This window comes from Rousettus aegyptiacus, unplaced genomic scaffold (assembly GCF_014176215.1).
Source record: "Rousettus aegyptiacus isolate mRouAeg1 unplaced genomic scaffold, mRouAeg1.p scaffold_m13_p_15, whole genome shotgun sequence".
NCBI classification, from domain to species: domain Eukaryota; kingdom Metazoa; phylum Chordata; class Mammalia; order Chiroptera; family Pteropodidae; genus Rousettus; species Rousettus aegyptiacus.
Genome location: NW_023416290.1, coordinates 9702963 through 9724057, shown reverse-complemented (window position 1 = coordinate 9724057; position 21095 = coordinate 9702963). Strand labels below are relative to the sequence as shown.

The window sequence follows — 21095 nt, the reverse complement described above, 5'->3', positions numbered from 1 at the left end:
TGTCGGTATTCCCTTTCATCTGTGTGCTTCATTTCAGAGAGGATTGTTTCATATTTGGGTAGAGATGGTTCCTGTAGACCACTGCTGCACTCAGAGAAGAAGAAAAGGCCTCCCTCCCCACACGCCCCACTGAGGGCTCCATCACAGGACCCAGGGACACACTCATTAGCCAGACCCAAGTCATGTACCCATTCTTTGGTGAGCTCAACACTGCAGAAGACCAATGGACTATCACAAAAAGTTCAGGTTAAGGATGCTGGACAAGCAGAAACAATGGATTCCACTCAAGTTTTGGAGATTTCTCCAGAACAGCAAAGAATAGGTAAAAATCATTTGCTCCTTAAAAAAGAATGATAATGATAGCCTCATACTCGCCAATTTTAAAAAAACATGTTAAGAGTCGATAACAACACTGAGTTATGTGGATTACTTAATAAGCCAGTGAGTTCCATATGATCATTTCAATTTTAAGGAAAAGGTAGGCACGTATACCCAGATAATAAGCAGTGAAACCTAGATTTAAATCAAAGAATTTTTTTTTCTTTGAAGTCTGTACATTTTGTACTATGATAGGCCATCTCAGTAAAGAGAGTGAACATTACACACTGAAAACAAATTCTCTTACTAAGTTTTGGAGTCGGGTTTATCAGATGTCCCCAGCCGCTCTGGTTCTACACTATCAGTCAGTCGTTTATTTGGTGTTCGCGAAGTTTCCACTCTCATGAGACTGGGAAAGACAACAGATAAAGAAATCTGTAAACGAAGTATTGCAGATAGTGAAAAATACAATGTAGAAAATTTAAAACGAGTCGCTGTACTAGGAGGTTCATCATTTAGAGTGGGTAGTTAGGGATGACTTAACTGGTAGGTGGTACTCGAACATAAGCCCGAGTCACAAGGAGACGGCCTTGCCAAAATCTGGGGGAAGATCTCTCCCAAAACAGTGAATCGATGTGTACAGATCTTGGGAATAAGCTCGAGCAAGACGAGGAAGGCCAAGGGCATTCGCGTGCATCGAGAAGGGTGATACGTCTTGAGAAGTATGTAGGACTGTAGGCCACTGTAGGGGGTTAGATTTTATTATAAGTGGGATGCAGAAGCAACTGGGAAATTTTACTTAATTTCCGCTGCCCAATTTGTATCTCATGTTTCCATTACAAATAATTTTCAAAGTGGTTAGAGTTTTCATGGGGTGGTCAAGAATGAAGCGAGCTGGCCGGTCTGCCCACCCCTCACCCTGTCTCCGTGGGAATATGGAGCCCGCAGTGCCCCTGGGGCATCCTTGCCCCTGGCCTCAGAGCTGTGACGCTGGCTGCCCGAATATGCCCTGATTTAGTTCTTACCCTCAGTGCACAAGGTTAAGCCAGCAGAAATGTTTAACAGCTATGTCAAAAGGTACCCTCCTGTGCCAAGCCAGATATAATTCTTGATCACTTTCTCTCTGATCATTAAGAAATAACAGCATATATAGTGTTTAACTCAGACTCTAACCAAGAAATTCAGGAAGCAGGGCATTTTCATTCCCTACCTTCACCATCTTCTCGTTACCACGCACTCCTCTTTTCTGCTTCAAGCTTTTCCTTTTTATTCCCTCTGGCTGTGAGCCACCGCCCCCATTAGCCTTGTTTCTTCCTGCCCTACATAAAGGTAATTTATCCTTACCAAACCCTTTCATTTTAATGCATCCTGGTTACTGGCAAAAAGCACAGCTACAGTGACCAATGAGATAAAATGCGAACAGTGTTCCTTCCATTAAAGCGCTCCTTTCGGTTCGAGGGGTCTAGGTTATTATTATTTTTTTTAACATTACTTTCATTATAAAGTCAATGGTAAAAGAAAACGGAAAAAGAAAAAGGAAACGAGTTGTGTATCAGTTACTGAGATCATCTATCATCTTTGCGAAGTGACAGCTTCATACTGAAATGTTCAAGGGCTTATGGCTTTATGTTTCTAAATGTAAATTCATCATCTTTACAGAAAGAAGGCAAGGAAATTATTCATAGCATATATTCTCTTAAGGTGCGCATCTTTGTGGATAAGGGATGGCACATTTTTTTTTTTAAAAAAAGAAAATTAAAAAGCCAAAATATATTTTATGTAACAAGTAGAAAGAAGATATTTATGTTAGCAAGAAATGCTGCACAAATACCAATCTCGGAGTCAGATATTTTGAACAGCTTTTCTCAGCTGAGAAATGTCTGGCCAGAGGTATGTATGTGTTCTGGCTGTTCCCATGATAGCGCCTCCAGGAAATGTGTCGTTTCTCTCTACTCCGAGGGAGAAAAAAAAAAAATGTCAGCAAAGATGCTCTCTCGGCATCTTTGAGACATGCAGGATGGCGTGGACTCGCTGCCCTTTCTTGTCTGTAAGTACAACTCTCAAATAGTGTGAGAGGAACAGGACCTCGGTCTCCACGCCTCATCTCCCGGTGCAGGCACGTGTCCCCATCCGGGGACCTTCTATTCATGAAACACGATTTCTCCTTCTTCGTTTGGATAGCAAACAGTGTAGCCAAGCTTGAAATGGAAAATTTTGGGTGTTCTATTGATGAAGACTTGTGGAAACTACCCTAAATCAACAGAAATATGGACTTAAAATCTGAGAGAGAGCAAGGCAGAAAGACACAGAGGGAAAAAAAAAAACCCATCAATTAAAATATAATTCTTTTTTCTTTCTATTGTTTTTCTTTATAAAGCTACAGCTTTAGAGTTAGTAAATGATTTCATTTCTTTTTAAATTAGCTGGAAACATTCTAGATGCATATTTTATCTCTTCTATAACAATTTTACATTTATTTTCTATTCTATCTTTCAGCCACATTCCATTTTTTTTTAATACTTTAAGATACATCCATGTTTCTGTTTCTCTAAGAAAAGCTGTAAACTAAATGTTTGTATTCAATTACTGTTTTCAAATTAGGAACACAGAGTTTTCAGAGTTGTACATTTGGTTTTATATGAGAAGCGATTCTTCAATAGCAGAAAAACTAAGTCTACAAAGAATTTGAACTTGTTTATAATGCTTAAAAGTCTCCTAGACTTCTTTTTTAATATATGAAATAGATAAAGGCTCCAAAATTTTACAATATGTAAGTTATACTTAAGTACCAAATTCTCGTCCAATGTTAAACTAATGGAACTGCTGGATACTTCTATTTATTCCGCCGATCCCACGTGCCCACCAAGTACCAGGGACAGCCTTCCACACTGGTGACGTCACAGCAGACAAGCTCTCTCCCTTCCAAGAAAATGTTGCCTATGGGTTATGAAAAACATTAAACGACGTTTTTACTAGTAATTTTTAGCAGTGTGTGAAAAAAAAATGATGTAGGAAACTGTAAGGTGCTATGCACGTGTATAAGAAGAGAATCAATCTTAATTGGGGCTGGAGTGGGAAGATGGTTGAAAGTTTCAGGAACGAAGTGTTTGAAGAAGTGGCCTTTATGCGGAGACGTGGAAGAGGAGCTGGGGTTATCATGTTGCAGGGGGAGGCAAGGGGACACGGCGGTGTGGGGCGGGGGTGATTGTCTAGCAGAGAGAACAGCGTGGGTGAAAACTCCACGGCGGGAGGAGAAAGTATAAAACGTCACGGAGGCTGGAATTCGGGAGGAAGAGGGGCGCGAAGCAGGTGCGTGAACAGCCAGCGTGCCCACCGCGGCCTCCTCCCCTGTCGGCTCTCCCTCAGCTGCCATCCATGGCAGGCTTCGGCTGCACTTCCGTTTGTAAAAAGAGTGTAATTAGCTAAGACCCATCTCAGAGTTATCTTTCTGCGGGAAGCCTTCGGTTACAGCCTCAGCCGAAATTAATCACTTTCTTGTTTAAAACTGAACAGCCTCTTGGATTGCATTTGTGTCATTTGGACTCGCGAAGTAGTCATCTGCCTTGTCCAATATACGCGGGAGGGTGACCAGGTCCTAGTTCTCCGCTGTGCTAAAAACGGTGGAACTGAATTGGAAACGAGATTAACTGCAGCGTAATGGTCTTCGCTTTTGTGCGATTATCACTTTATTGAATTTATTCTACTATCCAGTCTACTTGTCATATCCAGAAAATTCTAGGCCACTTGAAGGGCACAGATGCCGACTCTGCTGGAGACCTCTCTCCAGAAAATTCCTCAGCAGAGCCGAGGCTCATAAATTTCACACGAGACAAGAACAAATAAGCTCGAAATTACAGTGACACATTTGAGAGCAACATAGCTCTTTTGTGAAGAATACTGTAATTTTATTAGACGTTGCTATCATTGCTTTCTGAGAATCAATATAGCTGCATGCACATTTTTGCGTGTAATCTTATTTAATTTACCTGCACTGTACTTCTCTATATTCAGAGTAATTCATTTGCACTTGAGAAGTTGTAATTATATCTAATATTTATTTTGCTTTTACATTAAAGGAATTTTATTACACTCTTTACATAAGAGCAGCAAGTGCAGCTTGACTTATTTAACTCCGCGTTTTCACGTTTTGCGGTCAGTCCTTCATTGTGATAATATTTGTCAAGAATGAATAGATAATCCCGGGTGATAGGCAGAAGAAGATAAAATCATCTTCAAAAAGGAACCTTTGAAAAGAATTACCTCCGTCTCTAAGCTAAGAAAACAATTGTTTTCACCCAAGCCACAGGGAAGGTAAAGTGCTCTGTGCTCAGGATTTCCTTTGGAATAAATGAGAACCGAAAGTGGTAAAGAGGGGAAAAAAGCATAACCCGAAGATCCGGTCAGGGAAATACATGTCGTGAGGAAAAATTGTAGGCGCTTATGGAAGCACTACCGATTTTTATTTTTAACTCTGCTGTCTTTTCTAGCCCATCACAAGGACAGTCTTTAAAAAATATATTGAAGGCATGCTAGTCAAGTTTGTTCAATGAAGTTTTTTTTTTCCTATTGCTTTTTTTCTGTTTCCTTCTGCTGACATTTCAGACTTATTTTGTTTGGAGGATGCACGATGGTAGGTGAATAAGTGATTCTAAATTGTCCTTTCAGAGCTTTGCTCCTACCCCCATCAGGAAATTTAGCTTGGGCCCAGAGCTTTTGATTAAAAAAAAAAAAAATAGCTGTAACTTAGAAGAAATTAATATGAGTTTACTGAAAATCATGATTCGTGTGAAGAATAGAGAATTAAGTTTCAAAAATTATCTGTCTAGTTACAAGGACCACACAACTTCAACAGAGGGCAAGTTTTAGTTTATATAGAGTCAAGTCTGTGAAGGTCTGTCTGTATTCAGGAAGAAAATTGAATACATTTTTTTTGCTTGACTTTTGGTAATTTCAGCCAGAATGACGCTAATTTCAGTTGCTTTGGCCAATTCCTACCCATCTTTCCTAGCACACCTCAAAATTCATTCCCTCAGGAGGTCTCCCCAGCTCCCCTAAGTTAGTCTTTTTCTTTATATTCCTTTATATGCCTTTATTGTAGAATTTATCACTTCATGCTTTATAGTCTTTCTATGCATCTGTCTTTCCTTTTCACCTTGTCTTTTTCTTTTTCATTTACCCCTGGCTGATAAGGTATCTATCAATGGATGATTAATGAATGTTTGAATGTATATAAATACCCAAAAGTTGGGGCAGTCAAACCAGGGCACAGAATATAAGTGGTGGGGGGCTCCTGAGTGACATGGTGACTTCAACAAAATGCCATTCATGTAGAATAGTATAGACTCGAATGTCAGCATTGAATGGATCTTTCTAGCCACTCCCATTCTGTTTCGGAAATATTCTTTGTGGTTCAACAGTATCTATGCTGTGCTTATATGCAAGTACAGGAATGTGTACAGCCGTGACTCACATAATACTTAACTCGAGAATCTGAAAGGAGAGGAAGAGTAAATGCAGGAAACGGGTTATTTGGAAACACTGCTGGCCCTCATGGTAGAGGTGCCGGGATGCAGAGGGACCACAGAAGAGGGACCTGGGGAGTTCAGGAGGGAGCAGTGCTGACGTGACCGCTGGTGGCCCGGGTGAAGGAGGGAGCGAGGTTCTCTCAGTGGGAGGGAGCTGTGCCAGCGAAGGCACTGCAGGCAGGAGGGGTGGGCAGGAGCGGGTGTGGGGACAGGAGCAGACGCCAGCTGAGGAATTTAGGCTTAAGCCTGCAGATGAGGTGATCTGCCTGTGAGTTTCAAATGGTGCAAGCGGAGGGGTCATGCATTTTAAACTGTATATCCTGTTGGTACCACTGAGGACAGATTAGGAGTGAGAGCAAGGCCAGAGTCAGAGAGACTAGTTGGGAAGCTGTGCAGGCGAGTGGTAATAGAACCCTTATGGATCGCAATGGAGATGGAGAGGAAGGTCCAGATTTTGGAAATTTTAGGAAGTGGAAAAAAATATCTTCTTGTTTGAATACATAGCGTGTTGAGAGGGAGACAGACAATCGGATCGGGCTCATGGATCAATATCTGATAATAGCGACAGAACAAGAGAAGAAGCTCCTTGGGAACTGGAATGGCAAGATACTGAATTGGATTGGATTTGAGATGTGGGATTTGCATCCAGAAGACTCTCTCTAGTAGGATGGAGTCACTAACACAGAGGTAATGCATGAGATTTCCCAGACAGTCATACCTCACACACGGAGGGAGAGGTTCAGTGAATTGCTCAAGGGCAGAAAACTGGCAATGCCGGAGCCAAGACTCACATCAGGAATTTCAGCTCCAAAGCATATGCTTTTATTACGATGTCCCGTGGCTTCTCCAAACTAGCGAATGATCCCTGTGTTAATGTGTGTGGCTTGGGGAAAAGATTTAATGCAATTTTAATCACTCGATAAAAGAGTTAAGTACAACACAAATATCGAAATCTTCTTTGGAAAAAAAAAAAAAAAAGAATTCCCAAGTGTTTTAAAGGACACGTGTTGTTTTCTTGGAAAAGAATTGATCCCATAGCTGTAGAACTAGAAAAGATGACATGAAAAAGGCCAAAGTAATTGGAAGCAAAAGGAAGTCTCTTTAGAGTCTGACTGTGACTCAGACTCACTAATATGTATTTGTCCTCATAACGACCATGCCTCAGAGAATATTCCACGTTGTCAATGAAGGGGAATTCTTCTGCATATATTTGTTAAATGCCATCAAAATGCATTATCAGCCATATTATATTATATTATATACGACTGGGACAGCTTAAAAGCTTCTTAGATGTGTTTCAGTTTATATAAACCTTAAACTTCATCTACTAAAGATATCAGCAAACTCATGTAAAATTAGACACATTCAGAAAACACAATGGAGAATAATAGATGAAGACATCCCTTTCTAGTCTTAAGGAGAAGTATTTTTACTCCATCTAATAGGACATTGCATTTCTTATAAGCCAAGTGAGAAGAAAAAAATATTCTTAATTAGCCAAATGACATTTAGGTCATGGGAAATTTTTTTTTCAGTTGGTTTGAGGTAAATGTGACTGAGAAGAAACAGAAGGTTAATATACCAAAGGGCAAGGAATTGACCAAGTTTGGGTTGCAGTTTAGCTCTTCCACTGACTAGCTGTTGGACTTGAGGCAAGTTCTTAATATTTCTGAACCTTGGTTTTCTCATTTGTCCATCGGAGCTACTGATGCTTTATAGGCTGTTGTGAGTATTAGCTGAGAGATTTGTGCAATCCTCAGTATTTGCCTAACGTTAGGAGTAGTGGCTAATCACAAAGACTTTGCATCTGAAGGTGGGTTTCATGGGTTTCCTGCGGAGCAGCCTTCTCTGAAAATAAAGTTGTTCTCAAGGTTTCCCCAGGGAGCTAAGTGTTGGGGCAGCTGACCTTGCTGCCGGCCAAGAAGACATAGAGGGCACTTGCATGGAAACTCTCTGCATGGTGGACCTGGGAGAGCCTTATTTGTGCGCAGATACTCCTGAGAATAACCCCAGATACAGTGTTTGATCTCACACCAGAAAACTATAAAAGAGTAGAAGCGATCGTGGAAAAAGCTCTAGAAGGCTGTACGGCCTCATCTATGCCTCCAGTCCAGGATTCAGCCTGAAGACAGAAGAGGTGGTTGCCCAACTCTGCCGATGACAGGTTGCAGAATGCTTCTAAGCACCTCCATGGAGAGCACTAGAAGCAGGAGCTTTTTATATCTTGTGTAGTTAAAAGCTAAATGGAAATTGTCACATTCAGCTCTGCTCTGCTGCACTTGAATGCTACTAGACTCTTTCAGCACTTGATAAAGAATTGCCATTAAAGTCATTTTTGTTATTATGCAACCAAATTAAAAGCTATGAGTGAAATCGCAATTCCCCATGTTCAATGTCTTTATATATGCTTTGAACAAAACACTGCATACACCAATATTTAAAGTTTTCACTATGAGAAATGAGCTAGTTTCTTGCTTGGTGACTAATCTAGGTTGTAACGGTAGCATAGCTTACAGGGAAAACTACACCTCCAAACTCTTTCTACGCCGTTTTAATAACCCTACTAGTGGAAGAAACCCAGCTTCACAGAGATATGTTGCCAGGGGTGTGAGCGGGAAGAAAAGTTTTAGAAGCAATCTCTTAACAAAAATCCAGTCTATAGATGATGGATAAATATTACCAATTTGATTTCTCTAATTATTATGTGAAGCCACCAATTCTTAAAATTCTGGTTAACAAAATGACTGTAGAGATGACAAGTTTTAAATGGAAATGAATGCTGATGTTTTCACTTTTTATGCACTTTTGGTGTATAGCTGGCAAACTAACCTCCGATGACCGACCACCACTTATTGCAACGTGGCCCTGCCACGTCGGCTATTCTGCCATCGCAGCATGTAGGTCTTACTGTGCCACCCTGTGCCCTGTTCAACAAGACAAGTGCTTTCGGATATTGACGCATCGAGGCAATATAAATTGTTATACATTTGCAGTTCTCGCTAACGAATTTTTTTTTTTTTTAATTTAAGTCTGCTAAGTACCTTTTGAGTCGCACTGAGCTGGAAGACACAGGTTGGGACTTAAAATGCAGTTGCTGGTGAGAGATGTCACTTTGGCCCTTTATTTATGTGTGTGTGTTCTCTAAAGAATGAGGTGGACGTTGTAAAGTGAGCTGAGAGCAGATCTCGAAGAAGGGAGAACGGGCTCGTCTTGTGGCTGGGTGAGAAGGCTGTTGGAAACCACGCTGCGGACAGGCCCGCCCTGGAGTAGAAAAGCAGACGTAGGAAGAGTCGGTGATAGGAGTGTCTGTTTTCCCAAACAGAAGGTTCTGGAGTCAGGTTCTTGAGATGCTTACCTGGGAGGGGAGGATGTGTTCACACCTGAGGCGTACACTGTTCCTGGGGGGCGGGCTCTGTCTCTGTTTGTTGCCGTATTCCTAAATCAGGGAACCGTGCCCTGTACCTCAATAGAGGTGAAAACAATACACGTTGGAGTAATTCAGTGAGAGTATTAGGAGTCTGTCCTTATGTCCAGAAAACCATAGTGTAGGCTCGGTGTTTTTTATGACCCTCGGTTGTTGTTGCGTACGACAAGGATTTCAGAGAGGTTGGACAGGTTCGCAGTTGTTTATCAACAGTAAGGGCAAGGGAAAAGTTTTTGAAATCTCACATCATTTGCATCTTCACTTTCATTTAATGCAACATAGCCGAATCCATGACAAAAAAAGGTATAAGGCTTTATCTCTCTCTCTCTCTCTCCCTCTGTCCCCTTCCCCCCTCCCTCCTTCTAGCCCTTCACCTTTGCCCTCTTTCTCCTCCTTTTCCTTTCTTTCCTTATCTTCTTTCTCTTCCTTCCTTCTATTCATTCATTCATTCGTTCATTCATTCAACTACTGTTTATCTCGACTGGCCAATTTCTCAACTGCCGTTTCTCAGGCCTTCCCTTCTCTCCAGGGAAGTGAGTAGCTTTGCCTAGACTCAAGTTTATAATCCCAGTAAACTAGCCCTCTTCTCACTCTTAAGAGTCTCCTTATGCCTTAAAGACCTTTATGCCCTTCGCCTAATACCTGCTGGTCCCAGGGGGCTCACTAATGTGCTTCAGCGCTCTCCTTGACCTTTTTCTGTCCGTCATCACACTGGACTATAATCACTTATTTATTGTCCTCTTTTAAACATAGGTTCTTTGCAGATAAATATTGTCTTAATTCACCCTTTTCTCCCCAATGCCTGGCACTGTGTCTGATTTATTATTTGTTTATCGAACAAATTAATAAAAAGTGCACAGATCTAGAGTTCAGACATGTACTGATCTGGGTTTCAGAGAAGAAAATGAGATAACCCAGGAGAATGTTCAGAGTGAGAACAGCGAAATGAAGCAGAAAACAAAGGGGGGGGAGGGGCAGAGGGAGGGGGAGGGGAAGAGGAAGGAGTCCTACTCGGAGAAGCAGAGTAGGATGTTACCAGGAGTTCCGGGGTAATACTGACATTAGATGTCTTGCTGTGTGTAGGTACCTTGAATTTTGGCAGTAGAGGAGGGTGCAGCTTTTTATAGGTTCCAATTTAAAAGTGTACGGCCAGCAGTTAAGTACTTAAAACCGTGTAACACTGCTTAATCATGTTTATTTTAATCTTTTCTTATTTTAAAAAAAAATTGCTGCATTATTTCTTGCTAGAGTCATTTATATATGTGAGGCTTGCAGGAGACTCTGTGAATATTTTTTTTCTTGATCAAAGTTCTCCTCACTGAGGAGGGATGATTACTCTTTAATTTTAAGTCCTGAAGATTATTAAATACTCTCCTTAAAGTCTTGGGCTTCAGCGCTAACTGAGATGTAGCCTAATATTTATAAGCTTAAGAAAAATGCTCCCTGCAAATGAAGAATTTTTTTCTAAAGTGTACATAATAATTATTTCATCTGTTTTTGAAATTAAGACATTTAATATAACTTTTCCTTTGTTAGGTCACATATGTAATTTAGTTTCTTGATAGGATGGTAACTCCAACTCCTTTATAACTCTCTTGAAATAAAATTCGATTCCATTCAGTACTACACCAAGGCCGTGTGTCAGGCACTGTCCTTGGTGATGAGATTGCGAATTTTAAAAAACTCTCCGCCCGCCAAGAGTATGCCGTTTGGCAAGGGTAGCAGAATGAGTGCGACTCGGCATCGTATAGTGAGATCAATTTGTTTCAGTGGGGAAGTTCTCAAGAAGATGTCACATTTGAGCCGGAGTTTGAAGCATCAGCAGACTTTTGCCAAGCAGAAAGAGGTGAGAGGAAATTCGAGGCAGAGGGAGTAATGCGAGAGAGGGCGGGGGAGGTGTCCACGTGGGTGTCATGTTGAGCGAATGGACCATAAACTTGGTACGTGAAGAGGAGAGTGATGGCCTAAGAAATCTGTTGGAAAACCGTTGAGAGAGGCCTTGAATACTCAGATTGGGTTCTGGGGAAATTTAAATGACTTTAAGTGACTTAAGTGAAATCACTGTCCTTTAGAAAGGTAATTTTAAAGGCTGACTGGAGGCAAATGAAAATATAGAGAAAGACGCTGAGGAGCAGGAGCTGGCCTGTCAACTCACTGTAAGTCTGGGGCATTACAGGACTCGTATGGAAATTACCCCTTAACAGGCAAGTGCCACACTTTCTGGAGATACAAGTATTATTAAATTAAGTGGAATTAGTTTAAAAATAGAAATATTCCTTAAGACTTAAGTGGTTTTTATTTTTCTGGGTATGCGAGATGTTTTGTTTTTAATGTAGTTAAACTTTAGAATTGGAAAGGCGTTCTTATTTTCAAGGTTCTCTCTCTCTCTCTCTCTCTCTCTCTCTCTCTCGCCCTTATCCCCTCCCTTCCCCCTTCTAGCCCTTCACCTTTGTCATCTCTCTCCTTTTCTTTTCTTACTTTACCTTCTTTCTCTCTTCCTTCCTTCTTTTCATTCGTTAGTTCATTCATTCAACTACTGTTCGTCTCTGCTGACTAATTTCCCAACTGCCATTCCCACAGAGACCGTGTTTCAGAGTGGGCGGGCACGGCGTTGCTGTTGGAAGGGCTGCAGTATTTTAACGGCAGACGGTGACCATGGTGATATATACCTGCCGCAGGTACAGGAAAGAAATATCACCCTAGCAGACTCATGAAAAGAGGGACAAAATGGAAGTGAAGAAAAGGAGTGTTGGGAAAGCAGAGAACAGGATTTTAATCACGTCACGTCACTGATCATGGGCCGTCAAGAGGAGGAGAGTGAAGTAAGGTTTAGCGACAGAGAGGAAGCGTTGGGGTCCGACCCCATTGTGTCTGACACCATAAGTCTGTTTTCAGGGAATAAGAGACGTCTCAGAGAAGTGCTATGTGAGTGTGTGTGTGTGTGTGTGTGTGTGTGTGTGTGTGTGTGTGTAAAAGTCTTGCCCTCTGTGGTCACTCGATTGTCTTGTTAACCTTCTGGCATTTTCGCCCCCAACACTCAAGTAGAAATGCAGCCGTTAATTGATAATAAGCAGTTCTCTGATGAGTATAACCTGAGACGCTCCATTTTTGACAAGACAAACACACATTTGTCCAAGAAAATTAAAGTTTATCTCCATATTCAGGATTTCTCTTCTCGTAGCTTTAAATAAAACCTATTCCAGAGAAGCCAAGGCTAGTGAGTATGGGTGTGGAAAGTGCGTGGGGTGGGCGTGCGAATTAACACTCTCCCACCTGCTTACTCATCATGTATTCTTTACTCATTTGTGGCCATGGGTTGAATCTGTCTGGCGATATTCATTTACACAAGAGATCAGTGTCTTTTTATGAGATTTTCTCTAGAATTTTTCCCCTCATTTATGTGCTATGGCAGCTGAATTCAGTTCAACAATAATACTCATGAGACACTCAGTCACATCTATGGTCAGCTGCGGTACCATTTGGTCATTTCTGTGACTAATAGCCATATCCGATCATTTCTATGACTAAAAGCCATAATTAACCAAACGCTGTTATAGTTCTTATTTGAAATGAATAAATGCTAACATCCAAAAACTACCCAATACAGAATCGAATATTTGGGCATAGAACATGATATTAAAAGGAGTATAGGTGAGTCTGGCCAAGTGACAAATTTCCATAAATTATTATAAGCATAGAGATGATCTCATAAGCAACGATCTGGAGAAGAAACAAGAACATAGCAGAGGTCTGGGCTGAATACTGTACTTGTTCCTTCTTATTTATAAAACACCAGTGGCTCTAACGCCTTAATCATCTCTTAGAAAATTAGATATCTTCTAACATGCCCAGATAAGGACGGAAGGTACTAACTGAAAAGAATGTCACTGATTTAACCTCTGTGTATCTCCTACGACAAGTTTATTAGGTTTAATTAAATATTTTACATCAAGCGGTTGCATTGTCTCTTTCTAGGTAAAGACCTGACCATCCCTGGAGCGCCAGCCCATCACTAGAGAACTGTGATCCTAATTCTTTACCCATTGGAGAAAGCGTTTTCATGATTCTTAAATTAATATATTAACTTGCATAACTCTACATGTTTAATCTCTATGTTCCCCAAATTCATTTTCTTTCTCTCATGGCAAATGTCAATTCCCTCGGTTTTATCATGAAAGCTGAATGATGCTTTTCATTTCTAGGGTCCCTTGAAGCTCTGAAGTCCCTAAAATTTCATATCTTCTGTATCACATATTTCTTTCCATGTATTCTTACTTTCTTGTTGTTGTTGTTCCTGGGATCTGAGTGTTTGCCACGTAGTGCATCTCTACTGCTTAACAAATTAATCGTGATTCATTGGTTTGACATTTAGCTTTGTCACAACACAGATCCCGCCTGCTTGCCTGGCATTCCCTCTCCCTACCTTACGTGAACCCACCCTTCAGCCACAGTGACCCCAACCTTGTCTGTGTCTGCTCTGCTGTTCATGGTGTTGCCTCCAGACCTGACGTGCTCCTTCCGAAGCCCGTTTGGCTCGGTCCAGAATCCCACCCGTCAAAGTCTGACTCCTACGTCGTATTCTTACGTGACCTTCCTTCTTCCTCGTCTGGGTACACCCCAGTAACTTTTTGCACCTTTTAACTTACCTATCACTTCCACTTTGCATTATAGATATATCTGTCTTTGCTACGAGGTGGTATGAGATAAACGCTCAAGCTTAGTTTCATTGTAGTTACTCAATTTCGATATATTTATATCACACCTGATTGTAACTTATGACATTACCACCTTTTTCACCAGTATTTTATTCTATACTAAATAAGAAAATATTATTATATGCATTCCTTTTATATGGCAGTTAATTTGAAAAATCGTGACAGTGAAGCCTGATATATGACAGCATATGAGGAAACTTATGGTTCAGCTTATATAAAGTAGCAGCAGCACTTTCAAAATGGTTTTAATAAGATTTGCTACAGTGAGACAAAGTACCAGGACTGCGTTCTTTCCAGCCTCAGAAGCATAATAAACCATGGTCAGCTTTGGCCCGAGTCCAGTCTCACCATTAACTTTCTCATAAATTTTGAGGAAGGCGCGTTGTAAGACTTGCAATTAAGGGAAGTACAGTAGAAATTTATTTCCTGTCCACAGTTTCCCACACTCTAAAAAGTGCCGAAGTTCTATAAATACCTGTAAACCGTAAGGATAGTAAAATACCTGGTGGAACAGCATTTTGTTTTTGTTTTTGTTTTTTTACTGATAGGGAGTCCCTAAAATTGGTTGCAACCTCACGTCCAGATTTTTATGTTAACAGATAATTGTTTAAAAAATGCTTGTGAGCTATGTCAATCTGATAAGACTAACAAGGTGGCTATATTTCATGGTTATTTTCTCTGGACGTCATCAGCACATAGATATATTTTATAATGATTTGTTGCTTTCTATAATCGTAGATTAACGAATATTAACCACTTGCACAACTCTGAATTTGTAGTTGGCCTTCGTCTTCTAACGGTGTTTTCAAGGGTGCAGTTATACCTTTAGATACTTTTTCTATTTTATGTCTACTCTATAGCAGCTTAGAAAAGATGAGCTTGTTCTGGAATAAGGTTTCATGTGATGTAGGTATTTCTTTATTTTAAATCTATAAAAGCTATATTTCGGCTAGCTGTCTTCATCAAATATATTTAAAAAAAAAAAAAAAAAAAGATTTTGCCCCATCTACAAGTTGAAGATTGCCGCCAAGTCCATTTAAGTGAACTTAGCAGAATTAGATCGGCGTGATCTTTCTCTGAACTGGCTGAACTGGTGACAGCTTTTCTTTATTATTTTTTTAAAGAACATCTCTTTGAGAAATGAGGTGAGTGCTCAGTGTGGCCAGGAGTAGTGGCAGTTTGCAGTAGCGAGGTCTCCCTCAGGAGGTACTAACCATCCCTGGTCTCTTACAGAATATTTTTTCTTCCCAAACGATGCAAGGTATGGAAGATCCGCAGTTTCTAAGCCAGTGCACCTGATTAAGCCATATGAATGACATTCTTCTTCTCTTTAATCTAAAAATGGTTACTTTCTTTTTAGACCCAAACTTCTGTTTGTGCACTGATTTGTGGAATTATGTAGATTCTAAATATCTACCTTCATCTTCTTTTTTCGCATGGATCAGAAAATATTTTAGATGGCCTTAGAGGAAAGCAAAAAGCAATAGGCCTTATTTTTATCCATCATGATGGCTAAAAATGCTCCAAGAGATTCCTCCTACTGTGTGTACTTGAATAATAGTTATTATTGTCTATTAAGTGAATCCTATTTGCTTATCACAGTAGTGAGCATATCATGTGCAGTGATTAATCTTCAACATTATGCTGTCGGTCTATTAGATAATTCTAATATCCATTATAAAAATGAGGTATTCGAGACCCTGGGAGTCTAAATAACTTTTCTGTCCATAGACCTGTGTACTCTGTTTAACTGCATTACTTTTTCTACTGAGCGTGTTTGAAGCGAGCATGAGGATATCTGATCAGGGTATCTCTGTGGCTCCTGGCTTTGAAACACCACCTCCGACCCAAGCCTATAGCAGTGCTAGATTAAATTCGAAGACAGAAAATGTAAAAGTCATAGCTGAGGTCATAATTTGTCATGTCCGTGACCCATGAATGGGAAGGAAGTGCAAGCGGTGAGTTGTAAGCTGTGCTGAGGCCCCTGGCCTGCTGGGCCCCAGGGGTGGACAGCAGGGCCCGGTACAACCTCTCCAGGGCAATGGGAAATTAAAGTCGTTCCACACTAGGCAGAGAACCAGAGCCAGCCTCACAGTTCACAGACAGGGCACAGAGAAGGACTCCTCCGCCTCTGAGCAAAGGGTGACGACTCTGCCGCCCACTCCTGCTTGAGACTATAGCTTTTGTGGATTTAAGGGAATAGGAGGGATTTACGATGGCAAGAGGAAGCTAACACAGACAGCACGGGCTCAGCGATGCGACTGGTGATCATCCAGATGCCAGTGCAGCATAATCCTCGAATCATCGATGTGAAACTGCGTATAGATGGGTGGTTCCGGGTACGGAAAGAGCACAGACTCATTTGTAAGAGAAAGATGACGAGAGATGGGAGATGGAGCTGCATCAAAAAAAACTAAATAGAACTAAATTAAAAATTCTCCCACTTCCAATAAACTTGCAGAACAAAATTCCAAAGCACACGAGGAAGCCTAACACCGAGGAAGAGCCAATGAACTGAACCATCGAGAGTAAATTTGACCCAGAAGAAATTAAAATGTTGGAACGGCCTGGCAAAGGATATTTTAGATGCTCAAAATATAAACAAAGGAGTGTAATCCGTCAATAATCTAGAAAGTCTTGAAATAAAAAGAGTCGCTTACCTAAGTATTTGTTTACAAATGTTTATTAAGACTCTACCATTTTTACACGCTGCTCATAGGCCTCGGAAAGATGGAGGTGTCGAATGCCAGCTCGGGGCGGTGTTTACCCTGAGGAGCGAGACTTTGGAGCAGGAGTGGGAGTGGGGACGGGTGAGAAACAAAGGGCTCACCTGTGTCTGTTTTCATTTCTTTAAAAGGACAAGCAAAATGCACAATGCTAATATGTGTTCAAGCATGTTGGTGTGCACATGAGTTTTCACAGTATCATCAGCCCAAATGTGTGTGTACCTGTGTAACTGAAATGAAAAGGCACTCGGATCTCTCAGAAGAACATGAATTTTTATGCATGGGAGTAACGTTTATAAAGCAGCCCGTCTCTGGTCATGCGGCAAGTTAAAACCTAAGCCTTCCTCAGGCCTGCACGGCCGCACAGGGCCGCGCTGCTCCAGGCTCTTCGTAAGCCGCTCATTCATTCTAACCAGGCTCCGGCCTCGTTGCGTGTCTTCGCACCCCACGTAATTCAGACTCGCTCTTCTTCTCATGACATCAATCCTCTTAGGTTATTTTTATCCCTTTTCGATATTGGGGAAAATCTAGGACATTTTTACATACCTCAAATTCCTTTGATTTCCCTCTCCATCCAATGTTCTTAGAAGATACTGACTCAGCTAGGAAAATTGAACTATTTTCATGGCAGTTGATGGACGTTCTGCTTTGCAATGGTTTGTGTCACCGTAACCCAGTCATCATGAGCCGGACGCTGCCTGGGGTTGCTGCTGACCCCACACTCCGGGCAGCGTTGTATGCTCGGGGCCAGTAGGTAGCTGTGGGACTCAGGCGAAGGGAATGATTTGTCCGTGGACCTGTGTACTCTTCTTCTGCCAAAGACACTTGATGAGAGGCATGGCGACATCTCATCAAGGTATCTCCGTGGGTTCCAGCTTCGAGGCACCGCCTCTGTGCCAACACGGCACATGGAAACCTCCTCGGAGACCAGCGTGAAATATAATGAGCGGCAACCAGCTCTGGGTGCTGACCTATTTTAAAACTTTACGTTGAACTTTGTCTTTGAGAGATGAATAAATATGCTCAGTAAGAAGGAGCATAATTTTCATTTTGGAAGTTATAAGTAAAGCTTTCTTAATTTAAAGGGTAAAATTTGATTAATCCCTGCTACTTTATCTTAAAAGGACAAAAACTGAACAATATTATTACTAGACATGGGAATAGCATTGTGCGTGTGCGTGTGTGCGTGTGCATGTGTGTGTGTCCGTGCATGTGCGTGTGTGTGTCTAATGGGACTCAAAAGTCCCTGGGTGTAACGTCCTCCCACACTGGTTTTGCTTGTACTGCCGTGCATTTGATAACAAACTGCTAATGTTTTCAGGTCCCAAAGGATGCTCCAAAACACCAGTCGAATCGGTTTTATTTCAATATTTAGTCTGACCATCATCTTAATATTATGGAACTTATTTTGGTACATCAACATTAAATGTTAGCACCTTGAAAATAATTTCGCTACATCCAAAGTAGATACTAGGTTAAATATAACTAAAATGTCTCCTGCCTTCACGAGTCATTCCCAGTACTTTCTGTTTAATATTGAGCTGGTAGCTAAGCAAACTCAGCAATAACCTTTGGGAATTGCATTTAAATATTGCAGACCACTAAGATTCCACTTAGTGTATTAAAATAGTTGTCACCAGTCACAGTCTGTGACAAAAAAAGAGCCAGTGTATCCTCAGAGGGTTTAGCTTCCAATCTAAGCATAGCTTAGTGGCTAAAAAATCCGGCTCTTTAGTCTGTTTAAAATTAATTTTTTGAGTGTTTTTTCATAATCTTACACTTATACAATAAGTAAAAACTGTGCAATATTCTTTAATACAAGAAAATATATTTCTTCAACTTTCGTAATAATATTAATTATTGCAAATATTAATGAGCATTTATCCACTCTAATGCATTTTGTTTGCATTAACTTCTGCCATCTTTTTGGAAGCCTTGTGAAGTGGAAGCTAATGTTATCCCCAAATTACAAAAGAGGAAACTGAGACATAGACAAATTAAATAATCTAAGGCCGCCCAACATGCAATGTAGCTTTAATCATTTTTCTGAATTAAAAATTGACATTTTTTTTTTTTTTTTTTTTTACTTTCTCACCCGTCCTCATATTCAACACTTTGGTATATTCATTTGTCTTAAAAAGGAAGTCAGTGAAACTTGTATGTCTTCACGCACTTTAATAAATGATAATTTATTCTTTGGATTCTTCCAGGGCATTCTACCTGGACAAGTCAAATTCGCCACCAAACTCCACATCCAAGGCTGCCTATGTAGATAAGGTAAAAAGAAATGATCGCATTTTTTGATGTTTTGCCATTTAAAGAGCTCCCTTGTTTAATGTTTCTACTGTCGTTCTTGAGCAATGTGCATGTAATTATAAATATTTGTAGTTTCTAATTCCCTAATAAGATATTGTAGACTCTTCAGTAGAAGTCGTAACAACTGGGAATCGTATTCCCTGTAAAAGGATTTCCTGCTACGAAATACGCTGACGGTTCTGCTCCTCTCTTTGCTCTTGCAGCTCATGCGGCCTCTCAATGCGTTGGACGAGCTTTATCGCCTGGTAGCCTCGTTTATCAGGTCGAAGCGCACGGCCGCGTGTGTGAACACGGCGTGCAGCGCCTCCGGGGTGGGGCTGCTGTCCGTGTCCTCGGAGCTGTGCAGCCGGCTGGGGGCCTGCCACATCATCATGTGCAACAGCGGCGTGCATCGGTGCGTGAGTATTCCCTCTCTCGTCTGCGTCTCTGCTGTACCGAGTTTCTTTGGGTGGTTCTTGTTCACAGTTTGGCTACGTGACATTATAACTGGAGACTAAGGCCTCAGATGTGTTTGGAATAAGATAATTTCAACATAGATCATTCTTACACACTATTTCTTGGCTTTAATTCTTGTTGTTATCAGTGATTCTTTATTTATACAATGAAATACAATTCTACATTTATATCATCGTGGCCCAGAATCTTATCACCTTTGAATTTATAAGATTTATACTTTAGATACAAAATCGTGCATCAACTTTATTCAGTATAGGAACTTTCTTGGTTGGAGCTGATACAGTGAGCTAAACAAAACATTTTTCACTGCGCTCACCAGTGATTTGGATCCCTATGGCCCGATTGTTGTGAGCTAGATGCTGCCTTGGAGTTAGTACTGTCTTCCCACTCCTGGCAAAATTATAGTCCAGGAGCCCACACGATATGCTGTTCTTGAAAATGTAAGGGGAAATGTGAACGGGTCGTATCCAGGCGTTTTGTCTTAGGAACCTGTGCTCTGTCGGGGACAGCCACGGTAGGCGTATGGATTCATTTAGCTGCATCAGACGCAGAAGGTGAGTGAAGAACCCCAAGTCGAGTCCTTTTTATAATTACTTGCTACTCTTCTGTCACCTCTCCTTCTTCCGAGGAAGATGTAGATGGAAATAATAGGGCAGAGTTTAGTCCTCCTTGTAAGCTGAGAAGTCAGAGAGTCTTCTGTCAACAGTCATTGTCTCTTGTGAGTTCTGGGCCTGTTGGATTTTGCGGGTGGTGGTGCTTGTTCATCCAGATGTACTCGGTACTTACTTAACCCAGACAAAGGACTGCTGTTGTTGCTGTTGGCCATGTCACATAGGAGGTGGTGACGCTCATGTTAGAGACATAAAGTATGAACAACAAATATCAAAAAATCGTAACAAAAATAATAACATCATCAGATAACAAAAATATAATAAAAATAACAAAAAAAACACAAGTAAACCTAGACTATTAGGTAACGTAAATGACCTAGCAAAGTGACAGATAAAAAAAATAAGATTCATAGCGGAAATAGATCTTTGAAATGATGAGAACTGGGAACCCCCCATGGGCAAGGCGACGTTTCGACTAGGTTCAGATGGGTCAAGTTTAAGAAACAGAAAGGGGCAGAAAGGCTATTCAAGGCAGCAGGTTCTCATGTGTGAAATTCCCTTTCAACTCAGTATTCCTGAATTCTGGTTTTCAAGTCCTGCACAGCATGTTCTTGCTTTTAAAGTGTGGCGAGATTTTATTCCTCTGAAAAGAGCATTACATTTTCATGGTTGATACAATATAGAGAATTTCCCCCTAGATTTTAACTGCTGTGCACTTTGTGCTCTATGACAACCTTATCAAGAGCGTAATTGAAACTAATCACTTGAAACCGAACACATGAAATTATTTTATAATTTTTGACTAGCAGAAAAGTGATTTCTCCTTCATGATCCAGTCACGTTCATTCATTCTGTTCCCATTCATTCAGTCAGTCAATAAACCTGCATCGAGTGCCGACCATGTACCAGCCCTATTCTAGTTGCTGGGGATACAGCATTGAAGAAATAAAGTCCCTCTTCTCATATAGTATTTAATCGCTGTGTTATGCTGTATTATGTTGGGG

At 40.9% G+C, this 21095-nt stretch overlaps 1 protein-coding gene across 1 annotated transcript in view; it reads left to right on the top strand.

The window, feature by feature from the left end:
• PREX2 (phosphatidylinositol-3,4,5-trisphosphate dependent Rac exchange factor 2) overlaps window positions 1-21095 on the top strand; it is a 221736-nt gene that overhangs the window by 174526 nt on the left and 26115 nt on the right. Inside the window, exons 36-37 of the mRNA XM_016152975.2 lie at window positions 18919-18985; window positions 19228-19418. Of these exons, the coding sequence (XP_016008461.2) occupies window positions 18919-18985; window positions 19228-19418 (258 nt within the window). The remainder of the gene's footprint in view (window positions 1-18918; window positions 18986-19227; window positions 19419-21095) is intronic.